The sequence below is a fragment of the Monodon monoceros genome, unplaced genomic scaffold (genome assembly GCF_005190385.1).
Source record: "Monodon monoceros isolate NGI ecotype Baffin Bay Population unplaced genomic scaffold, NGI_Narwhal_1 Super_Scaffold_5, whole genome shotgun sequence".
NCBI classification, from domain to species: Eukaryota; Metazoa; Chordata; class Mammalia; order Artiodactyla; family Monodontidae; genus Monodon; species Monodon monoceros.
In genome coordinates this window covers 54,991,642-55,015,198 of record NW_021703782.1, presented here as the reverse complement: position 1 = coordinate 55,015,198, position 23,557 = coordinate 54,991,642, and the positions used below count along the sequence as shown (strand labels likewise).

At 38.5% G+C, this 23,557-nt stretch overlaps 1 protein-coding gene across 10 annotated transcripts in view; it reads right to left on the bottom strand.

Moving 5' to 3' along the window:
• PTPRD (protein tyrosine phosphatase receptor type D) overlaps positions 1–23,557 on the bottom strand; it is a 2,000,866-nt gene that overhangs the window by 409,223 nt on the left and 1,568,086 nt on the right. For all 10 annotated transcript variants that reach the window (XM_029201877.1, XM_029201881.1, XM_029201880.1 and 7 more), the window contains one exon: positions 5,348–5,514. In XM_029201877.1, coding sequence (XP_029057710.1) covers positions 5,348–5,411 — 64 coding nt within the window. In that variant the 5' untranslated portion in view covers positions 5,412–5,514. The remainder of the gene's footprint in view (positions 1–5,347; positions 5,515–23,557) is intronic.

Sequence of the window (23,557 nt, the reverse complement as noted above, 5' to 3'; positions counted from 1 at the left end):
ACATTTCGTTTTCATCATCCCAAGCAATTTACCTTTTAAAAGTTGACTGAATGGTCTGTGATCTAAGTACATACATACATTCGTGAATACATACATCACACATACCTAAACACCCGTAATCTAAAAAAAAAAAACTAAAGGATATTTTTGATGATCTGTGAATGTTCTCATTGTGACATGGCCCTGTCTACTGGGAGGAATGCATTTTGATGACATAAGAAAGACAGTCTTTCCATTCCTAACTTCATTTTGGAGGTCTAACTTCTTGACAGACTGCTTCTTGGAAGTGATTTCGGCAGAACGCAAAAGGAATCATTTGCCTGCCCTTCAATCTAATCATTTTCCTTTTCTTTAATTTTGTTTTCTGAAGAATAATTTCTGGCCATAGCAAAAGCCACTCACTTTCTTCCTTACCTTGTTTACCTCCATCTCCAGCCTACTGGACCAGTGTCCCATGTGTTTCTGTATGTGCTTACAGTAAACATCTATAGCTCCTCCCTCAGAGCAGCTCAAGAAAATTCACTACAGGAAGCAACAAAACAGGAAGATGGAAACACTTTCCATTATCCATTAGACCCAAGCAAAAATTAACTTTAAATTGGTTATTTCCTAAGCTTGAAAAAACAGATATGCTTCATATTATTCCCTCTTCATCTTCAGATTAACTCCTGGGACAAGAGTTTATAAGAATCTCCTATGGATAGAACTTTTTATAGGGAAGCAAGCTGGGGACTTTAACACGCTGCAGGAAAATATGGTTTATCAACTGTCCAAATTTTGATGATCTGTATCAAATTAAATAATGTTAGCACAGTACCTAAACACAAGTACTCAATAAAAATGTTGGCTGAATGTTTTTGAATAATGATAGATAACATTTATTAAATATCTACCATGTGTTATCTGCTGATCTGAGTTTTACATTAACTCATTTATTCCTCATAAAACCCAAGAGTAGGCCTACACTATACCATCACCATCATCACTCATCACCCACATTTTTAAGACAGGAAAACTCAGAGAAAGAGCATGAGGCATCATGCTCCAGATTACAAAAACACAGCCAGAATTTAAAAGCAGACTCTGCTTTCAGAGCTTACTTTATTAACCATTGCCCTATGCTGCCCACCAGAAAACAAGTAAGGAAAAAATGGTTAACTTACAACATTGATGTCAGTCTGCTCCCTAATGCCAAAGAAATAAAGACGTTCCACTGGATAGAGTGATATACTACCAGAGGGGGAATAAAAGAAACCTAATTGCTTTCACATAGGGCAGAAATATAGTGAGTAGATGGGGACTACAGCGAGGTTCCTTAACAATAAGGATGGAAAATGAGGGCGTGTTCACCATCTGAGACAGAAAAATGGCAAAAAGCAACAGAAAAAGGATGAACTCAACCATTTTAGGAATTCAACTATCAAGAGCTGTGTTTATAATGAAGATCCAATAAACCCTCAGGTCCAATGACAGTGGCCAAAAAGCATAAACTCAGGTCTAGAATATAAGTGATTTCATCATAGTGAAACCAGTTTGATAAAAGAATGTACTAACAGCAGATTCTTGGCCTGTATTTGGTTTAAAAAAAAAAAAGAAAGAAAGAAAAAGGACTGGTAAATAGCAAACTAAAGCTACATAAAATTACCAGAAACTATCACGAAAACTCAGTCAAAAGAAAAATATTGGGCTTCCCTGGTGGCGCAGTGGTTGAGGGTCTGCCTGCCGATGCAGGGGACACGGGTTCGTGCCCCGGTCTGGGAAGATCCCACATGCCGCGGAGCGGCTGGGCCCGTAAGCCATGGCCGCTGAGCCTGCGCTCCACAACAGGAGAGGCCACAGCAGTGAGAGCCCCACGTCCCAAAAAAAAAAAAAAAAAAAAAAAAATTTACCCCAGGATTATATTAACATAATACAATCTAAATTCATCTAGAATTTGCATGCACAGCATCACTGAATTGACCTCAGTCAAATCACTATGGAAAACTGGTTAGCTTGGCACGAGGAAGGGCTACTCCTAGTGTTCAAACTGAAGTCACACTTGACTGCTCCCCAGGACCACAGCTCTACCATGTGTATGTGCATTCAAGAAGCAATGAGTGACATCATTTCAAGCACTCCACACTTAGGAACAAAAATAAATAGGATCCATGCACACATCTAGCCTTTTGAAATAATAGTGGAGATCGGTAGGGCACTTTAAATGGGCAATGGCAAAGACTATAATTTTCTGCTAAAGGGATATTATCACAATTTTTCAACCTGGGTTTGAACCAAGGTTCGTGAGAGCTCTTCTACCTAATGCGACATCACACCAGCACTTTTCTATGGTGTTCCACACAGCGGATTATAAGCCTCACTCCTCAGCTCTGCAGAGTTAATCGTTTCAAAAGGCAGTGAGCTGAACACACTAAGTTAACATGGCACCCTAGAGTGGCTTCTTTCCACTCCCCACCTGCATATCATCCTCTTCTTCAAAAGAGAGCAACATTAAAAAAAAAATATTCCCATAGTTCTTGAGTGGCTAAGCTACTATTAAAGTCTGAAACGTAACTCCTGATCCCTTGTATGAATACAAAATACAGTTAGGTAAAAGAAAAAATATATATATATATGGCTAGATGTGCTAATGAAAGTGTAGGGAAACAAATCAGTGATCCAGTTGATACAAGCCTGAGAAATATCATCTTTCTATGATGGTGAAGAAATCAAATTTTTCTTCAGTGCTACTTGTATCTTGATTTTTTTCAGGGTTTTAAGAGAAGTTAATGGCACAATTTAATGGGTTACAATCTAAATCCTATTTCATCAATTGTTCTTTAAACATTCTTAGTGGCTAAAATTATATCTCAGACCCTACCATGTGCTTTCATGTACCAGGAATATCCTCGAGTAGATTACTAAGGGATGTTCTTTCTTCTTTTAAAATGTACCTTAAAAAATATGGCTAATTTTTCCTCTTTCCCCAGGAATGCTCAGGTTACATATGCTATTCAGGAATGCCAAATGAATCTGTTAAAGGGAAAATATCCTGAAGTGAGGTTGAGGAGATAGGGCAAAGCCAAACAAAATTAATTTGGCAAAGAAGAAGCCTCTCCCTCTTTGTAGCTGCGAAGGGAAAAGTGAGAGAGAATGGATTCTTTTCCAGATTACATCTTGAGGTTGAAAACTGCTATCATGTAAATATATAACATGGTAAATATCTTAATTTAACTAACAATCGCTAATTCACTCAGGCCTTTGTTATTTCTTGCTTAAGACTCTATTGGATAAGAAATGGATGAAAGAGTAGAAGAGAAAGACAAAGAAGGGGACGAGCAAGAGGAGGAGCAGGTGATGATCACTTATAGTCTAGATTGTTTTTAAACCATAATTTAAAATTTTAGGGCTTCCCTGGTGGCACAGTGGTTAAGAATCCACCTGCCACTGCAGGCGACACGGGTTCAAGCCCTGATCCAGGAAGATCCCACATGCCACAGAGCAACTAAGCCTATGCACCACAACTACTGAGCCTTCGCACCATAACTACTGAAGCCCACACATCTAGAGCCCATGCTCTGCAACAAGAGAAGCCACCGCAACGAGAAGCCCGCGAACCGCAACGAAGAGTAGCCCCCGCTCGCCGCAACTAGAGAAAGCCCGCGCGCAGCAATGAAGACCCAAAGCAGCCAAAAATAAATAAAAATAAAATAATTAAAAAAAAAATACACATAATTTAAAATTTTAAAAATACTTGTTCCTCAATGCTTGATATCTGTCTGCCACTTTCCACCAGAGAATTAAGCAAAAGCAAAGCTTCTCAGTAAGAGAATATGCTTACTCATCTGGAAGGATAACTTCATGAATATATGATAATTAGATCTAATAACTTTAAGAAAATCCCTGAGATCTGATATTAAAGTCAGGTCCCACAGCCTTAATATGCTTTTGCCGAAAGCTAACAATTGTAAAACAACTTACTTTTTCACTCTAGCCAAAACTGAAAAATAAAGCCATATGCCTGATTTCTTTAAAACACTAAATTTAGATTTCAACTTTAAAATACATTTTGACATAAACGGCTTTTCACACAAGCATCTTTCATTTGGGTCTTTTCCCAGTTAATTATTTGCTGGCATTGTACTCGAAATTCCTTGGCTTCACCTTAAACCAACACTCCCAAGTGCTAATTAGGAGACTATATACATTATTAACCAGAAATGTTGTGCTTAAAACATGCATGTTCCATATGTATCCTATTATTAACAGTATTCCTTTCACTCCCGGAAAGCTCTCTTTAAAAAATAGAGCCCTATTTAAACAAAGAAATTGGCTGCTATTGAGGAAATTCTTGTTGAAATGCAATGAACAGGTAAGGGCCAACATGACACAGGATCCTTGTCTTTGAAACATCTTGAACATGAATCAAATTTAATCTCACTGAAATAGTCAGTGGAGGGAAAAGGTAATGACTGCAGACGTTACACATTTTAATAGTACCAAGGGGACTCGCGAAGAGAATGGCTGACTCTCATATGAGTTAAACCATTACCGGGGACCAGACATGTTGGTAACTACAAGCCAGAGACATGCCTTTTTCCAGGACTGCCTCTTCCAAAAAATCCAAAGGACAGATGGGGAAAAGAAACGTATGTAAACAAGGTAGGCCTAATGATTTCCTAATTACAAAGGAGATGGGATCTTCTTATTAATTGGCAAGCTAATTGACCACAATCTCAGTTTCACAAATTGAGTCCAATAATCCAAACTTTGGGGTCTGTACTCCACAGAATTCTCCTCACACTTCCACACCCTTCATCCAGCCACAAAGTTGTCAGTTCTGCTTGATTCGTTTGAATACTGTACTCCACGACAGCTGTCGGAAACGGTACATTAGAACAGCTGCTGTGACAGCTACAAGGGCTTGGAAGTTTAATTGGGCTCAATGTGACATTGCACATTTTTCTAAACATAGAAATAGCCACAAAACTAAAGAAATTTCTAATGGGTCTGAGCAATATTTACTTATTGGCACCACCAACTGGTTAATCCCAGTTTGCGTTGTATCATTGGTCTCATAATACCTTTTGCTACTGGGCTGGTAAGAGTATCAAAAAAAAGAAAGAAAAAAAGAAAGGCAAAAACAGTAGGAGCGGTTAGATGCACAAGAAAAAGGGCATTAAGACAGAGAGGAAATGGTAAGCAAGCCATGTCAATAATCTCTTTGAAAGGCTGGCTGGTAGCCAAGGAGGATCCCACAGTGTCTCAGGATTTACTTCCAAAGGAAACATATTCAGAGGCCCTGAGCGTGGTGCCAACTGCAAACAAAACCACTCATTATAGCCCCCTAGAGAATGGGAGAATGGCTTACTCTCAGCATCCGCGTGGAGGAAGACGGCAAGGAACAGCAGCAGCGGCCTGGCTACGTGCACCATCCTGCAGCTCGGCACCAGCACACACTGGCAGCTTGGAATCACTGCCGCAGAAGCCACAGCGAGCCGGACCGATCTGAAATTCCAGCTGGAACACTTTCAGAGCCTGTAGAGGGAGAGGTAAAGAAAAGAAAAGGAAGAAAACACAAAGACACTTAGACTCACTCTTCTCCCCTTGTTCCATCACAACCACCACGAGAGATGCAAAACACTGTTGATACACCATAAATGGGAACCGTGACACCTTTGGATGAGGAACCAAACAACCTGGTTTGTGAAATGGGACTCCCCAGGCTGATCTTGCTCCCATGCTCAGGCCATCCTGAAGCCAACCCCTCTGAATTTCACTCTCTGCTCATGCCACCTTTTGGGCAACGTTCTATGAGAAGAACCTGTCACTTCTTATGAAATATTACATGACTACATAGGTGGAAGAAAGTCCATCAATGCTACAAGCAAGATTTAAGAGAAGCTCCACCATGCAGGATAAAAGTCTATTATTGGCAGAATAATGGAAGTTGCTTTCCTGGCACCAGGTGAAATCTGCTAATTCAACTTCTCCAGCTAAACAGTAGAGGTAATTTTTTACACCAGCACATTTGGCTCCTTCCCTGAAGACGCATCACATTTGAGTCTAGTTTGGCTTCAATAAGTCAAAACAATAGCTAGCAAAAGCCACTTTGACTTACAGGATGTTTATATGCCTCCTGGGCAACGGCTTAGGTTTCTCAACTTTCTATGTAAAATCAATAAGCCACAGCCTGTTTTTGGAGAGCCTACTGCGTGCAAGACATCAGAGTTGCTACACAGCACTTAGTGTCGCAAGATACAAAAATGAGTCAGAGTCCATCCTCTGTGACTTTCCAGTTTAGGAGGGAAAATAATACAGGCACATTGGATGACTAGGACAAGTTAATACGTGATTAGTGCCAGGAAGGAAAGCCAAATAATGCCATGAAATTCAGGATTAGGAATGACATCATGGAAAAAGCGGCGTCTCCAACTGGGCGTTGGAGTACAGGCAGAATTTTACCAAAAGAAAGGAAAGGCATTCCAGGAATTCTATACCAAGGCAGGGCAGTGAAACGGGAGCTTTGGCAAAGGTGAGTTGCCTGGTTGGCCTGAAGCAGGGCTTCCCAAATATTTATATGCATCAGAACCACCAGGAAGGCTTGTAACTGGGCACCCATCCACCAGAGTTTGTGATTCAGGAGGTCTGTGCTGGGGGTCCAAGAACTTGCATTTCTAACAAGTTTCTGAGTGATGCTGATGGAGCTGGTCCAGGGTCCACAATGAGACTACTGGGTTGGTGTGACGGATCCATTAAGAAACCACAAGAAGATGAGGCAAAAGAAAATGTCTCATGCTTTAGGTGTACTTCCTTATTAGCATTTTTGGCTCTCTGCTATTTTTACCGTACTGTTTCATTTAAATTTCCTACATGCTAACTTCGTTTGTGCAACTGAAATAAAATTGCAGTATATTAAAAAAAAGAAAATGGCTCAGGCTTAAAAAATAATAGCTCATGGAGAGCCTTGGATGCCTCCCTAAGTCAACCAGCCTTTTTTTCAGCAAACCACAAAGGGAGCTATTTAATGTTTTGGAGCAGAAGAACAATATAGAATGAAGCTTTGAAAAGATTAACTGACAGCTGAATGTGGGATGATTTACAGAACACTATTATCAAGAGTCACAGGTAAGAAGTAACACAGACCATAAGAGTGATGGTGGTCCTGGTGGGAATGGAAAAGAATGGAAGTGATGACTGACTGGCTCCAAGCAATTTGAAGTATGGCTCTTGGGGTGATAAATGATAGTTCCTACAGAACCTTCAATAAATCTAGCACAACATTTTGTACAGAATAGGCTCTTAATAAAGAGAGAAAGAAAGGGCATATTTAATGTTACTGCTTCCTCTGTCACTGTGAGAAGAACTTGAGAATGACAATCAGAATTTGTTTGCCAATGAAACAGTATACCTTTAAGTTTTGCGTCTAGGAATATCTGAAACACATAAAATTCTTGACACAAAATACTAGAGACATCCAGAAATAACCTAAAAACTTAAAATAACTTGCAGTTTAAAAAGTATTGTTAATGCAGATACTATAATGTGTCTTTTTTGAAACTAAGCTTGAGCATGAGAATACAAATTTTTTTTTAAAGATATTATCTGGGCTTCCCTGGTGGTGCAGTGGTTGAGGGTCCGCCTGCCGATGCAGGGGACACGGGTTCGTGCCCTGGTCTGGGAAGATCCCACATGCCGCAGAGCAGCTGGGCCCGTGAGCCATGGCCGCTGAGCCTGCGCGTCCGGAGCCTGTGCTCCGCAACGGGAGAGGCCACAGCAGTGAGAGGCCTGCGTACAGCAAAAAAAAAAAAAAAAAGTAAAAAAAGAAAGATATTATCTTTTTCATTACTATGAATGAATGGTGTGAACACAGGAAAGATAAAACTAAAAGGAGGGGGTATGACCATTCTAATTACCATTCCACTAGATAGCCTTTTTTTCCTTTTGAACAGATTTGTAGGTGGCATGAAGAAGCAAATTGTACGTTGAAATGCATGTACTTGAAACCAAAAGCTAGCCAGCTGCTCCAAATCAGCTATTGTTATCAATCTCATCTGGAAAACAACGTATCAAGCAGTTCACAGCTATCAAATGTTAAAATTCTCCAAACTTTATAGAAGAAGTGCTAAAGGAATCAGCTCTCTCCCTCCCCCCCTTTCACTGCTCCCACCCTCATGCCAGCATTTCAAATGACAGCAAAGTCCAGGAGACATCAGTCCTGTCAGACTCAATTTGTGTCTGTGCAAGCGTATCAGAGCCAACTGCTACATAATGACTCGATGCAATCACAGAGATGGAGATGTATGAAATGCTCTCTCAGGAAAGAGGTGATTTGGCTCTCCCCTTTCTCAACTGAAGTGCCATAAGAAGACTAAGTTCTTTCAAATGAACCTACAAATGTTACCTCTGACTTTAAGCAGTGATAGGATCTAAAAATGAATGCAGATGTGAACATACCTATTTTTACTTAAATGGGCTATGCCCTTGGCCGAGATATGACAAAAGGAGATCAGAGGTGTGAAGATAAAACCAATTCTAGATGTTCATTCTGGCCAATCTCCACTCTGTACCTTGTTTATTACATAGAAACTTTGCCAAAAGGAAAATGCTGGCTTGTGTATTAGTAAGGTGGAATTTGAATTTTGGAACAAAAATGGGCAGTAGATTTTTAAGAAAACATTTTCAGTGAAAATAATGTGGTCCAGCGGTTAAGACTCTGCACTCCCAATGCAGGGGGCCCGGGTTCGATCCCTGGTCAGGGAACTAGATCCCACAACGAAGAGCCTGCATGCCGCAAGTAAAAGAGCCCACATGCTGCAACTAAAGAAAAAAAACATCCCACATGCCACAACTAAAGATCCCGCACTCCGAAATGAAGATCCCGCGTGCCGCAACTAAGACCCGGTGCAGCTAAATAAATAAATAACGAATGTTTTTTTAAAAAAAAGGAAAAAAAAGAAAAGAATGAGGATGAATGAATGTTATAAGTAGTTTCCTGTAGTTTCCAAACTACAATGTTATAAGTAGTTCCCTACCCTAAAGAAAGGGTAGCCAAGCACGCTGCAATGAAAAGGGCAAGAAAGGGGGTTTGGAGATACTAAAAGTACCATGGTTTAGCTTACATCATAAATTATTCTGCATTTGTGCAACAGCCTTCAGCAGGGGTTAACTCCGTGATTTTTATATACCTTGCCCTTTGTGTCTTTTATTAACTGGGACTGGCAGATAAAACAACCATCTAGATGAGCTAAAAATAATATTTAAAACTCTCTGATTTCTTATTGCTCACAGCACAAAGATGTTAACAATAATTTTGTTGATTTCCAATCAGCTCAATATCTACTTTTCTATTTATGTACATGTGTGGTTAGAGAAACTAACAGCTCAGAGGGCCAGTGTGTGCAATCTAATTTGAAATGAAACAAGAAAAATACACTTGCCCTGAGTCTTATATCACTGCTTCAAGTGATCTGATTAGCTGACACCTAACTCTTTATCTTCAGTTTAACATTGGAACCCTTTTCTATAATAAGTATATTTATATTCAAACTGATATGAATGTTTAAGGATTGTTTTCAGCTTTCTGTATTGTTGGTGTTTCTGTAGATTATGTTAACATAAGAGAAAAAAAAAAAGGCTTTTCTTTTTAAAAAGATATCCTACAAGTCCCTTAGAGAAATGAGTGACTGTAGGTTTTTTGCAGAAAATGTGCAAAACGAGCATGGAACATCTTGCCATACCAGGAAGCAAGGAGGCTTTCAGGAACTACCAGGTTATATCCAAAAAGACGAACCAAGGTGACGAGGCTTGGCTCCTACATCAGTCAAATGTAGGAAAATCTGAGTGGCAAAAAGAATAACAACTGCAATGAAATGGAACACATCACATTAAAATCCACAAGTTTGTAATCTTAAAAGTTATTTTTAAAAATTACATTGGTCAGTCTAGGAGAAAGTTAAAGAATCAAATCATTATTCTGAGAAGAGGGAGAGAAAGGGAAAGAACTAAGTTTTTTTCTGAAAAATCTCCATAAGTACATTAAAAAAAATACTGCTTTCACTAGATATTATTTATCCCTATACATCTTGCTTCTTTCTGTCTTAAAATAACCCTATACTTTCAATTCTAGACATCTTAGAAGCAACAATATGGTAATGATATATATTTTTTTTTCTTTTTTTTTTTTTTTTTTTTTTTGGTTTGCGGCCTCTCACTGTTGTGGTCTCTCCCGTTGCCGAGCACAGGCTCCGGACGCGCAGGCTCAGCGGCCATGGCTCACAGGCCCAGCCACTCCGCGGCATGTGGGATCCTCCCGGACCGGGGCACGAACCCGTGTTCCCTGCATCGGCAGGCGGACTCTCAACCACTGCGCCACCAGGGAAGCCCCTGGTAGTGATATTTAACCTGAGCATATACCCATCAAGTTGGGGAGATGGTGTGGTAAGGAGGAAATCCCTAAATGCTGTGACTTCTTTTTATCAAACTCCCAAACCAATCAGGCCTCTATAAATCAACTAGAACAGATTTCCAACCATTTAAGAGAAAGAAAAAAAATTGTAGGGAGGATGTGCTACCAGGAAACTGATTTGTAAAAGAGACACAAGCAGGGCTGCTGTGGCCTGTAGTTTATAGCAAGCCCGGTAGAGACTTCTGAGGGCGCCCTGTGAGTTTCCTGTGCCTTCAGCACACAGTTACAAGGACACAAAAAGAAAAGAGAAAACACAAATCAACTTTCAACATTTCACTTATTCACAAGAATTTTCCAAGAGAAGATAGTCCCCTAAACAGTTTATCATGGTCTAGGACAAGAATCCTCCGGCACTATCCAATCAAAGTTTCTGCAGGATAGAAAGATTCTTTATCTGCACTAATAACTGACCACTGTAAACATAGCTAGTATAACTGGGGAAGTAAACATTTTCCTGTATTTAAGTTTAAGTTTAAATAGCCCCATGAGGATAGTGGGTGCCCCACTGGACAGCAGAGACCATAGCTTCATTTTTCATCAGCACTGAAGAGCACAGCTATAAACAAAGCCTACGTTTTCCGGGTTGTAAACTGAAACAATCAGGTGGGAATCCTGAGTCCATGTAGTCCTTGGCTTCCAAATAATTAGACTCTAAGGGTTCACTGGGTTAGGTGAGGAAACCCACTTAAGCTCTGGGTCACTTACTTCCCCATCCTTGACCCTCACACTGCCAAAAACAATCATTTCATTGTTTCAAACTACTTCATAAAATGTGGGAGATCAATGAGTGGTCAAGTGTGTAACTGGAAAATGTCCAAACAGAAACACTGTAATTAAAAGGAAAAAAATGGGTATTTCATTATCACAGCCAGAAGAGCTGTATTCCCCACTATGAAAAGTCCCTGTTTGGGATATAATAGAAATGGGAACTTTGACAGCAAAGAAACACCACATTTCATAGACGGGAAAGGCAAGGATACTTCTACACATCCATATGACATTATGTGTATAATGCTTATGAAATGGCCACATTCAATTAATTAATATCAGTGAGGAATATGGACAGTACATTCTTAAACACATGCAGCACCGAAAGCCTCGACTATGGAAAACAGTGCTGAGATTAAAAAAGGGCAATAGAAGAATGTCATTAAATTAAACAGAATGTCATTAAATTAAACACATCCAATATACCTCTGATTCTAAAGGCTACAAGGAATCTAAAGAATATAAGGAATTACTTTTATGAAATAAACTGAAAACTCCTTAAATTATACTCTTTCCCATAACAGCACATCATGTCAGAACTCTACTTTGCCCTAAACATGTTTTCATGACAATAAATTGGGAGAAAAAGAAAAACCCAGAGGGGGTTTTATGAGATATTATGTATAAATACATAAAAATAACTCAATCATCTCATTTTTGGCTTAGGCTATGACTTAGTTTGAAGATAGCAGGTGACTGTAAGTACATGATAACTCTTTGGTGAAATCAACTGGATTATTAGAATAACTGAAGAGTAAAACAATGCCTATCAATATGGATACATTAAAGACTCTTCATATGTTTAGTTCTGATACAAAGAGAGAAAAGCCAATGGTCTGAGTTTTCTATAATTCACTTTTCAAATTACTGTTGGTAGAATCCCTGTAAGATTTCAAATAACTTTACATTTGAGGCACACATAAATATTAGTTACTTTCAGAAATGGCAAAATGACATTATTAACTTTGATCGTTTCTTTCTCCTTCAGGAAATAAAAATGAAGTATGCCATGAGAAATGAACAGATAGGGGAAAAAAAACCCCTCATCTCTCTGTCTACCTATTTTTTCCCTTACAAACAGAAATACAATTCTGATTTGAAAAGTAGGATAGCTTTAGAAGAAGCATCTAATGTCTTTAAGTGATTATTGCGTGTGATAACTTCTATCCAGTTTTATACAACACTAGTGGAAACTTGCAATGGAAGTTAAAATACAAGTCTATTCAACATTTTAAAATTCATTTTGTGGAGAATTTACCACTCCCTTTAGCAATGATTACTTTTTTCCTTAAGATTATTTTTAAAACAAAGGGTCTTTTAATAATAGTATATAATAGTTTTTAAATACTTCATTACTATAGCTCAACAGAAACTGATTTTGCCTATTCACAGGTGTTACATCTATAATTCCATCTTCAGAGTGATCAAAGCTCTAGACCAGTGGCTCCCAACTGAAAACGATTTTGCCCCTTCCCCAGCGGACAACTAGCAATGTCTGGAGACATGTTTGGTTGTCACGATGCAAGGGGAGTGCTAATGGCACCTAAGGGGTAGAGCCCAGGGATGCTGTTAGATATCCTACAGTATACAACACCACCCTCCACAGCAAAGAATTATCTGGACCAAAATGTCAACAGTGCCAAAGGTGGGAAACAATGTCCTAGAACAGTTCATTAATGTTGAAGAAAAAGTTTTAATTAAAAAAAAATGGGACTTTTCAAGGCCTGTTTCTAGTATATTATTTTCTAAATCCATCAATTTTCGGTGTTTCCAGTGCAGTTTTAGATTTGAATTTCTGGGTATGGAAGTCAAAACACTATGGATGGCTCCCACAGTTCCCTTTTTGTCCTAAGCTAGAACTGAAGTTGGCTTGCCTTATGGGAAGGTCAGTTCACAGACTTAGATGACATAAACATTGTCACCAATTAAAAGGATGAATCTGTTAAATAGGGCAGAGACTGCACTGATGTCTGTCAGTGAATAGATGTAATTCCCATTCCTCATGATGGGAGCTTAGCTCTTCTCTGAGGGAACAGTCCCAGGATAGAAATATTCGGTTCCAAGGAATGTTCTTTCACTTCACTGTCAGCAACAGACAGCAGAATTGTGAGAGGTCATCATGAATGGCTGGGGAATGTGGAATTAAAGCATCTTCTCTTCATTTCCCCAGTGTTGTCCCCATGACTTATCCCATATCTCTGTGAAAACCTATGAACACCACACATAGTAGAGGAGAGTTAAGTTCTACGTGGAGAAACCAAATAAATGGTTATTAACCAAACAGAAACACAACCTAAAGAAAGGGTAGAGAGAAAAAATACCGATCATAGATATTCAATATACATTCTCCTCCTCTCTCACCCAGCATATTTATTTTCTTAGTTATATTGTACTCTTTATCGTCAGTGCCTTCTTTGCATCTACCCTTCTCCATGAATGAAACCAAAGATTGATAAAAAGCAGAAAAATTACAGATCATCTTGGGCAACCCCCTCATGTAACAGACAATGAAGTGAAAGGACATAATGAAATTAATAACCTCAGGACACACATCTGGTTAGTCTCAGGAGAGGGTTAGGTCCCAAACCAATTTTCTTTCTTGTACAGCATTCTGCTTCTATCATCTCTGACTTACTATAATGGAGATATCTAGCTTAGGTGAGGTCACGATTAATTCTAAAATAAGCACAATAAACAAAAGTTATCTTTTTTAATTGGCAGAGAAATAGTCTAAGGATTGGCCCAAATGAAGGGGGAAGAAAACCTTAAAAGTTAGGTAAAGGAAGTAAGGATGAGATGATCTCACTGAATAAAAGTATTTGAGAGTTGTCGTCCTAGATGGATAAATAATTCACAAATCAAAGTTTATCCCATGAGTCAAAAATTCTCCCAAAAGTCAATCTTTAACTTAGTAACCCATTATTATGTACTTGCATATCTTAGAGTCACAGAGTTTATAGGTGTGCTTAGAAACAGAAATGATTAACCAAAAATAGATTTTTAAAATTCTCACATATTAGTAATTGAATTAATAACATGCAAACACATGTTTATACCACCTTGAGGCACACTGATCTTGTATATTATTATCTAGTTCTTTTTTCATGGAGTTCTTTTCTCTTTCATCTAAATTTTAGCAAAAATACATGTTGGCTAATTGGGAGTAGGTAGAAATGCATTCGATGATGAGTTCAGAGATATATAGGAGAGTTACCCAGGTGGAAAGATGCCAGCCAGAGTGTACTTTATTATAAAGTTGCTAAGGGCAACATGGCCATATTGAAAGAAGAAATGAAGACACACAATAGTTATTTTTCAAAAGCAGTGGCTTTTGAAAGTTATAAAGTGATTTGATAATAAAATATGAAAATTTCCTGCAGCAATAAAAGCACTAGGCATTTCCCATACCAAGATGTGTCAGTCTAGGAATGAAAACAAATGTATTTTTCCCATAGTCACTATTTCAGAAAATATATTCGAGACCTCCGGAAAAAGGCTTTGTAAAATACTGTTATCTTGCGGACTTCCCTGGTGGCGCAGTGGTTAAGAATCTGCCTGCCAATGCAGGGGACACAGGTTTGAGCCCTGGTCCAGGAAGATCCCACATGCTGCAGAGCAACTAAGCCCGTGTGCCACAACTACTGAGCCTGCACTCTACATCCCGTAAGCCACAACTACTGAGCCCTCGTGCCACAACTACTGAAGCCCACGAGCCTAGAGCCTGTGCTCTGCAACAAAGAGAAGCCACCACAATGAGAAGCCTGTGCACCGCAACAAAGAGTAGCCCCTGCTTGCTGAGACTAGAGAAAGCCCACACGCAGCAACGAAGACCCAACGCAGCCAAAAAATAAATAAATAAATATTAAAAATAAAAATACTGTCGTCTTCATTATACCTCTATAAAATACTCAAACAAAATACACAATGCAGATATCAAAAAAGGAGTTTAAAGTCATTAAAAGCCTAGTAGCAACTTTCTAAATACCAAACTTCCCAGATACCGATTATAATCTTATTTGGCCCACATGGCTAAAAGAAAAGGAAATGCCAAATAATAACATCAACCAAACTCCTCGGCTGGATTTAGGCATCATCTGAAAGGCTTTTTGAAACACAGATTCTTATATTTTTAAGTACAGGGGTACCCAGGTACTAACATGCATAAGACCAAGCACAGGCTGGGGCTGGCGCTGGCGGGCAGAAGTGCAAGGACAATGGGGGTGTGGGGGGAGGGGAGTGACCCCTAACTATTATTTGGTGGGGATCAAGTCCCAAATTAACATGTCCACATTTTAGGGATTTCTCTACCTTTTGCGGTATGCTCAACCGTGTTTCCATCACAAACTGAACAGATGGGGCTTTGCTTCTATTATGTTTAATATTTTTTAATCATAGATTTAATCATGATGTGTTATCATATTACCTTGTAAAACATTTTTCAAAAGTCATGCTTGTAGAAATTGTGCTCACTTCCTCCACAGCAATTGTCTTTAGGGTCAGTACTTTCATAGCATAAATCTTCATCATTTTCAAACTTTGTATGTAGGGGTGGATACATCCCATACATAAATATGGTGTATACAGGCCATATACAAATATGGCCCATGTTGAAAAAATATACATATATATAATATATTCCTATTATACTACTAATGAACTAAATATATTGCCAAATACACAAAATTAGAAATTTTTAAAATGAGATAAAAATAAACAGACACAGGAGTCCTAGAATTTTTTCCTAGGCCATACCAATCATTGGAGGTCCACTGCCCTAGATATTCTGCAGTTTGAATATTTTTCACATACATTTCAGGTGACAGTAGATAAAACAGAAAACTTTTACTGATTGGTAGTTTGGTTTTGTCCGCCAACCCCCTTCTGGAGTCAAACACTTGCTGTAATCACCACATGTTAAAGTCGCCATGTGACGGCTGATGTCAACATGATGTAACACACAGAGGAGAAAAGAGACTGTTGTTGTTTGAGATTTTCATACAATGTCCTCATTTTATCATTGTAAACCATCCACATGAAAGCTAGAACAACTTTACACATCAACTGTGTTTTTGTTTTAAAAATAAATTCTTTCATTCTTCGGCTCCATGAATATTCTTGACTACCAGGCGCAGTGATCCATACGAGAGACATAACAGTGTACAAGACAGCAAGGTCCCTGATACATTCGGGTGAGGGGAGATAGAAAAACACAAGCAATTTTTTAAAAAGTGAAGTGGTGAGTGCTATAAAGAAAACAAGGTAATGGGGGAGGGGAGAGGAAGTTTTAGATGTGGTGGCAGGGAAGGGCCCTGAACGGGTGGGGTGCAAGCCTGAACCTGGATGTCAATGACAAGACATTCTGAAGAAGACCTTTCCAGGCCAAGCGGCAGACCGCCCAGGGCAGAGGCTTGGAGGCGGGACTGAGCTTGGTGTTTCTGGAGCTCAGGGAGCCAGGCTGAGAGAAGTATGCATAAGCTGGGAAATCAAGATGGACCCAGATTGCACAGGGCCGGCAGGCTACGCTGCAGAAATTGGATTTCATCCGCAACGCAATGGGAAGGCAATGGAGGGCTTTATACTATGGAGTGGCATGGTCTGATTTATATTCAGACAACTTCTCCAGTGGTTGTGTGTCAATGGTTTTAAAAATGTAAATCTCTCTCTACCACCCACCCTGCCCCCACGTCTCTGTAGAGACTTCCAATCCATTTCTTTGGACATAGCCATTGTACGGTGTTGTAAAGTCTTTGACCCTTTATGAAAGTTTCCCAGTTTCATTTTCAAGGATCCTAAGGCAGTCTCCCCTTCCTAAGTGCTATTTAAAACAATCAGAGAGAATGTGTTGCTTTTTAATGTTTTAAATTGTTTTCTGTTCCCATATAATAACAGACCCTAGGAAACCAAATGAATTTTCTTCTTTGTCCCAGGATTCCCCACTGGAGAATTTTAACACACTAGAAATTTTACTTGAAAAGTTAAGTGCCTGATGCTAGTTCTCATTTGCATTCCTAAAAACTAGAGGAAAAAAAAAATCTGCTTTCATGTACAAAGAAACGGTGGGCACACCGGATCTCCGTGGTCACACTTTTAAATCTGTGATTCCGAAAAGGCTTTCTACACATACTTTAGGATAAAAAAAGTTTCTTAAGTTTGATACATCAAAGTCTTGTTTTGACCCTTTTAAGCCTTGTAATGGTAGCACTGATACTAATACCCAATAGTACAATGGCATTCAGACTATTAGAAAACACAGCCTTTCCAATAATTGAAAAATCTTTTCTTCCAGGATTTAGAAGCCGGGTCCCACTGTGAGTCAATTGCTGGCTAGCTTCCCAAATTACCTTCTCACTCTTAGTTATCTTTTACACTTCATCCCTTAGTCTTCACTCCAGGATTACCTCCATTATTAAAGCAAGGCTTTTAACACCCCAACATGAGGTCATTTAAGTCCTTACTTTTTCTTATTAGTTACCTAAAGAAGCTGGAAACTGCCAGTATTTAATGTCTGGCTTAAAAACACAACACAGAGTACTATAGTTTGTTATATGGAGGGTGTACAAGGTGACCCAAAAAAGCCACCTTCTTAAGCATCTCAAGAGGAGGAGTCTATCGCCCGCTGGTTAGCCTCATCACTAGCCTTGGCCAACAGAACAGGGGAGAAGCAACACTGTGTGCATTGACCCTGAGCCTCAAGAAGCCCAAGAAACTTCAGGAAGCAGCTTTGCAGGCTCTCTTCCACTTGCTGATCTTGGGTCCCCTGTCACCACCACCATTTGAATAAGCCAAAGCTAGTCTGGTGGAGGATGAGAGATCACGTGGAACAAAGACGAGCCACCCAGCTGAGCTATCTTAGACCAGTCATTCCCCACAGGACCTGGCAGCAGACTACAGACTCATGAGTAAGCCCAGCACGACCCACAGCAGCTGAACCACCTAGCTGAACCGAGTCCAAACTGCCAACCCAGAGTATTGTGAAATAAATAAATGGATGCTGGATTAAGCTACTAAGCTTTGCGATGGTTTGGTATATAGCAAAAGCTAATGACATCAAGGGGTTAAATATTTATCGCATCTACTCTCAAAGATTTTTTTTTTAAATGTGTGCTCTGTTCAGTACTTTACCACACTTTACAGACAGGTAGGCAACTTGGCTTCTTTAGGCTACAACTGATTTATTTTGGTCCTCTTCTGACAGCAATCAACTAGTAAAATCACTGTCATTAGATTTCAGATTTTTTACGTAGTATATTGTTCCGAGATTTAGGAAAATTAGTAAATTGGAACTATTTGTACCTCTTTGCCCCTTCTTCCAATTGTAAATATTTTCTGCCACATAGCTCAGAGGGAGCAAGGCTGTTTTAAAATGCCTTTAACCACTAGCTAAAACCCCATAGCATGATGTTCCTTCCTGGTGATATAATTGAAGTGACGTATGTGTCTGAGATCTCAATTGATCTTACCAAGTGTACTGACAAGTAGTATTTAGCATACTTTTATCTCCATAGAAGCTATTTTCCTTAAGGAGTTTCTGCTCAGGGATGAAGCCCACAATTCAAGTTAGGTTAATAAGTGAAATTTTCACGCAAGTTTTTTAAAGGAATGACATTTTAAACAGTCAGTGTGTTCCTCAGGTCAGTTTCTGACTGCATACTGGATATGTCTGTCCTTGGATAAGAACTAGTCAACTTTACTAGTTACTATCAATAGAATGTGTAAAAAGTGAGGAGAAATGATGAATATTAAAATTAATAAAAGAATTTAGCAAGGCTGCTGAATATGTGGTCACTATCAAAAAATCGGCTGTATTATATACTCACAATTAGAAAATAAACATTTAAAAATAGGCCACGTACAACAGCATCAAAAATATTTTTAAAATCTAGAAATAAATGTAACAAAAGTTGACAAGATTTCTATGCAGAAAATTACACAGCATTAGTAATCAATAAGATGATATAAATAAATGGACAATCATAATATGGTTTGAAAGACTCATTATTGTAAAGATGTTATTTTTTCCAAGTCGATCAATGAATTCAATGAAATCCCAATATAAATTTCAACTTGTTTTTCTTAAGAAATAGAAAAATTGATTTCAGAATTTATAAGAAAGTGCAAAGAACCAAGAATAGGCAAGGCAATCTGTTAGAAGAACAAATGTTGAGGGACTACCTATTGAAGGTAATCATACCAGTTACTTATTAAAAGACTTATTACAAAGCCACAGAAATTAAGACAGTGAAGTATTGGCTCAAGGACAAAGGGACCAGTGAAGCAGAATAATAACTCTAGAAACATATCCACCTGCATTCAGGCAACTGACTTATAAACAACTGTGTCCCTGTAATGCAGTGGCAAAGAATAATCTTTTCAGTTCATAGAACTGAGTCAAGTGATTATCTATATGAATAATAACATATATTGACCCCCTACCTCACACCATATACAAAATCAACTCCACATAAATTAGAGACCTAAATGTGAAAGATAAACAGTAATTCTTATGGAAAATAACACAGAAAAATATCTTTGTAACCCTGGCATAGGCAAAAATTTCTGAAACGAGGCAAAGTAATAACAATAAAGATTAGTAAATTGGAATTAATTAATTAAAGATGTGTGTTCATCCAAAGACATTATTAGGAAAGGTCATTCCACAGAGTGGAAGAAGATATTTGCAAAACACATATCCACCACAGGTCTGATACTATCTATTCATTTTTCATTCTACTATCTGCCTTTTGGGTGAGACGGTGGAGGCAAAAGCCTTGAACAGACAATTGACAAAGAAAAAAGTCAAATAGCCACAAAACATACAAAAAGATGCTCCACAGTGTTAGTCATTGGAGAAACACAAATTAATATCACAGTGAGAAACCACAACACACTCACCAGAATATTTAAAGTTAGAAATTGAACAACACGTGTTGGCAAGGTAGTGGAACAAATGAGCACTCATATACTGCTGATGGGAATGCAAACTGGTAGAACCCCTCTGAAAAAGTATTTTGTAGTACTTAATAAAACTAAATGTACACCCATGCGGAGAAAGCAGAATGGCTCCTAGGTCCAGGAGAAGCAGTATAGCCCAAAGACTGGGGCAGAGACAGTCAAGGGACCAGAGCTCTAGACATGCTTTAGTCCTCACTTTCATATTCACCTTGGCCAAATCGTTCCCTTTCTCTGCCTCAGTTTCCTTAGTTGCTTTATTTTATAGCCTGTATTACCTTCAACATATCATATAATGTATTTATTATGTTAATTACTTATTGTCCTCATCCTCAATAGTATCCACAAGAATAAGGTTTTTAAAACCATGTTAAATATTCATGACTTATGTGAAAGTACATATATGAAATATGTACAGGATAAGCTTATTTTGCAAGAAACATCAAAAAATACAGCAAACCCATCTGCAGTTTTTCCCAGATCACAGGGTGATGGTGATGGAAGTGACTATGGTAGAGGCACTGGCTCTTTGTTTGGTAGCTATACTGACTCTTTGTTCTTTGACGGGCACAGTACTGGGTTACTCAAAGGTAGGTTTTACAAAGCCCTAGAGTTGTAGTCTTAATTAGAAATTACTGTCCAGACTCCAAGCTTACTCTGTATTTAGGTCCTTCCAAAGCATGTACATATAAACAGGTAAAAGGAAGTAAAAATCGTCAAAATAATAACCTGATTTCAGAGCACATTCTTTCTTTCTTTTCCTTATATATAAGAGTTAGGAAGAAACTTGTTTAATGATAAAGTCAACGAGTTAAAATATGGTTCTGAAGAATCTATAAACAAATATTTATTCAATGTCAACTCTCTGTATCTGACATCCTGCTAATACACGTCAGACACAAAGAAGATTAGACAAGGGCAATGCCTCTTAAAACTGTAGTCTGTTTGGAAATACAGGAATGTAAAAATTAGAAAAGCATGATAATATGTTAAAAACCAAATAAATGGTTTGAATAATAAATACCCGTATATGTTTACAGGAGTGATGCATATGATCTCAGTGGTCAGGAAAGATCTTATTAACTTGGTGGTGGTTGACAGACCTTGAAGAATATGTAGAATCTTGATGTGAGAGGAATACAAGGCACTTCACTAATAAGCATAAGATTTAGAGGTTGATATGTTCAAAATATTTTTAGGAACCAATAAATTGGCCATTGTATATATATATACCATAGCTTTGGTATGACAAGGAATCAAGATATGGGTAAAGCCAGTTTATGGTAGGATTTTAAGGCAAGCTGAGTTGATCCTGCATGGCAGTAAACCTCAACCCTCAGCAGAAAAAGTAGAGACAAAGTTGGAGTTATTTTCTCTCGGAGTGTGCATATAAACCTCAAATGTGTTAAAGGGAACAAGTCAGAACTCTGCCGATAGCAATGGCTGCCTTTTGGATATTAGTGAATGAGGTAAAGAATAAATCATAATACTGCATTCCAAAACTACTTATTCAAGTGACACTACCACCATGATAATATAATCCCAATTTTGTCCTAAACGGCATTAGACATTTCTGATTTCCTGGGGAACGATATCCATGTAAAACACATGACATCCATTTTACAGTCTGAAATCTTGATCCCACAGAAGCAGTCTAGTGCTTGGGCTAAGCGGGTGTTACTTTCCTCACTTTGTCATTATCTTATTTCAAGAAGGCTCTAGAGACAATCCCTGACATCTCCATGCTTTGACTTCCATCTGTGTGAAATGAAATAATGACTGTCTCCATCCTACCTCATCAAAATCAATGAGCAACAAAAGCACATTAAAATCAGAGACGCAGGAAGGATTTGAAGGAAAAAGCTTCTGTCCACTGTCATTAAAAACAAAACAAAATTTAGCCAGCCTTTCTCAGCTGGGGTTCCAAGAGATAATTATGCCCTACAGACTGTAAATTGAATGATTCTTTTTCAATTCTCCCAAGGATGTTGTAAAGCTGGTACCATTCTGAATGCACGAGCCAGGAATTAATTCATTACATAACGGTAGATGCCTTAGCTCATTAGCGCTGAATTTTCTCGTGAGCTCAGGATAAGAAGAGCTGACACTGTATGTTATACACAAATTAAGCTAGGGTATTTGATGTTGTTTTATTTAAGAAAAAAATGCTCTATGTTTATGGCCCTGTAGATCCAAAGCCTCACCATATTCTAAAGAAAAATAAAATAACCTGGAGTCATGCTAAAATGAATGGCCCATAAATTTAGGGATGTTACATAGAAGTAACAAAGAAGGAAGAAAAAGAGTAAATGCTGCCATACTTTACTGTTTACAAAACGCTTTTTGAAGAGAATTTCTGACTTAATACCTAATATTTATATAGCTTATTTAAAATTCTACAAAATGTGCTTCTGCAAGACAAACATTCTCCTTCCTGATTTAGAGATGGGGACAATGAGACCCAGGAAAAACAACCTTCCTAACATCTAAGGCTGGTGTGAAGCAGAGGCTCAATTTCAAGTAAGTTTAATTACAAGAGAAAGCGGCTCCTTTTGTAGCCATTTAATTTCACAAAAGCCCCTCAAAGTAGGATTAATGTTCATGGCAGATGAGAAAACGATTTCAGGGGAGTAACCAGTGTCTGGCCCCAAAGCTCAGTGCTATCAAGTTTCTGACTACAAACCTTATATAACCTGCCAAGCCATGGCTGAGAGAAAAAGCACAAAGTAGACCAAAATGGCTGCTCTGGGTTGAAGTGTGTTCTTGGGAAAGTTTACAATCTCCCAAATTTCAGAATGTGACCTAATCTGTAGATGGGGGTCTTTATAGAGGTCATTGGGTGGGCTCTAATCCAATATAACTGGCATCCGTATAAGAAGAGGAAATTTGGATACACACACACACAGAGGGAAGACAATGTAAAGACAGAGAGAAGATGACGATCTACAAGCCGAGGAGAGAGGCCTGGGACAGATCCTTCCCTAACAGCCCTCAGAAGAAACCAGCCCTGCTGACACCTTGGACTTCCAGCCGCTAGAACTTTGAGACAATTTCTGTTATTTAAGCCATTTGGTTTGTGGTACTAAGTCATGGCAGCCCTAGAAAACTGACCAAAACAGAATTAAAATTAAAAAGTTATTGGTTCAAAATCCAAAAACCAGTTTAAGTGCAAAATGAATTTTTCTGTAAGTTTGTAACATACATGCTTCTGAGGCTATTAAAGCAAAAATGCACTAAGTCTTTTAGAACACCTTTTCTAAGGAAATAAAATAAAATCTCATTATTGTTTTGGTAAAAAAGAAATTGGATCTACACTATCTATTATAGGGTTAAGTGTTTTGACGTATTCACTCTATGGTAAATGCTAACATACATGTTTTATAGTGATATTCTGAT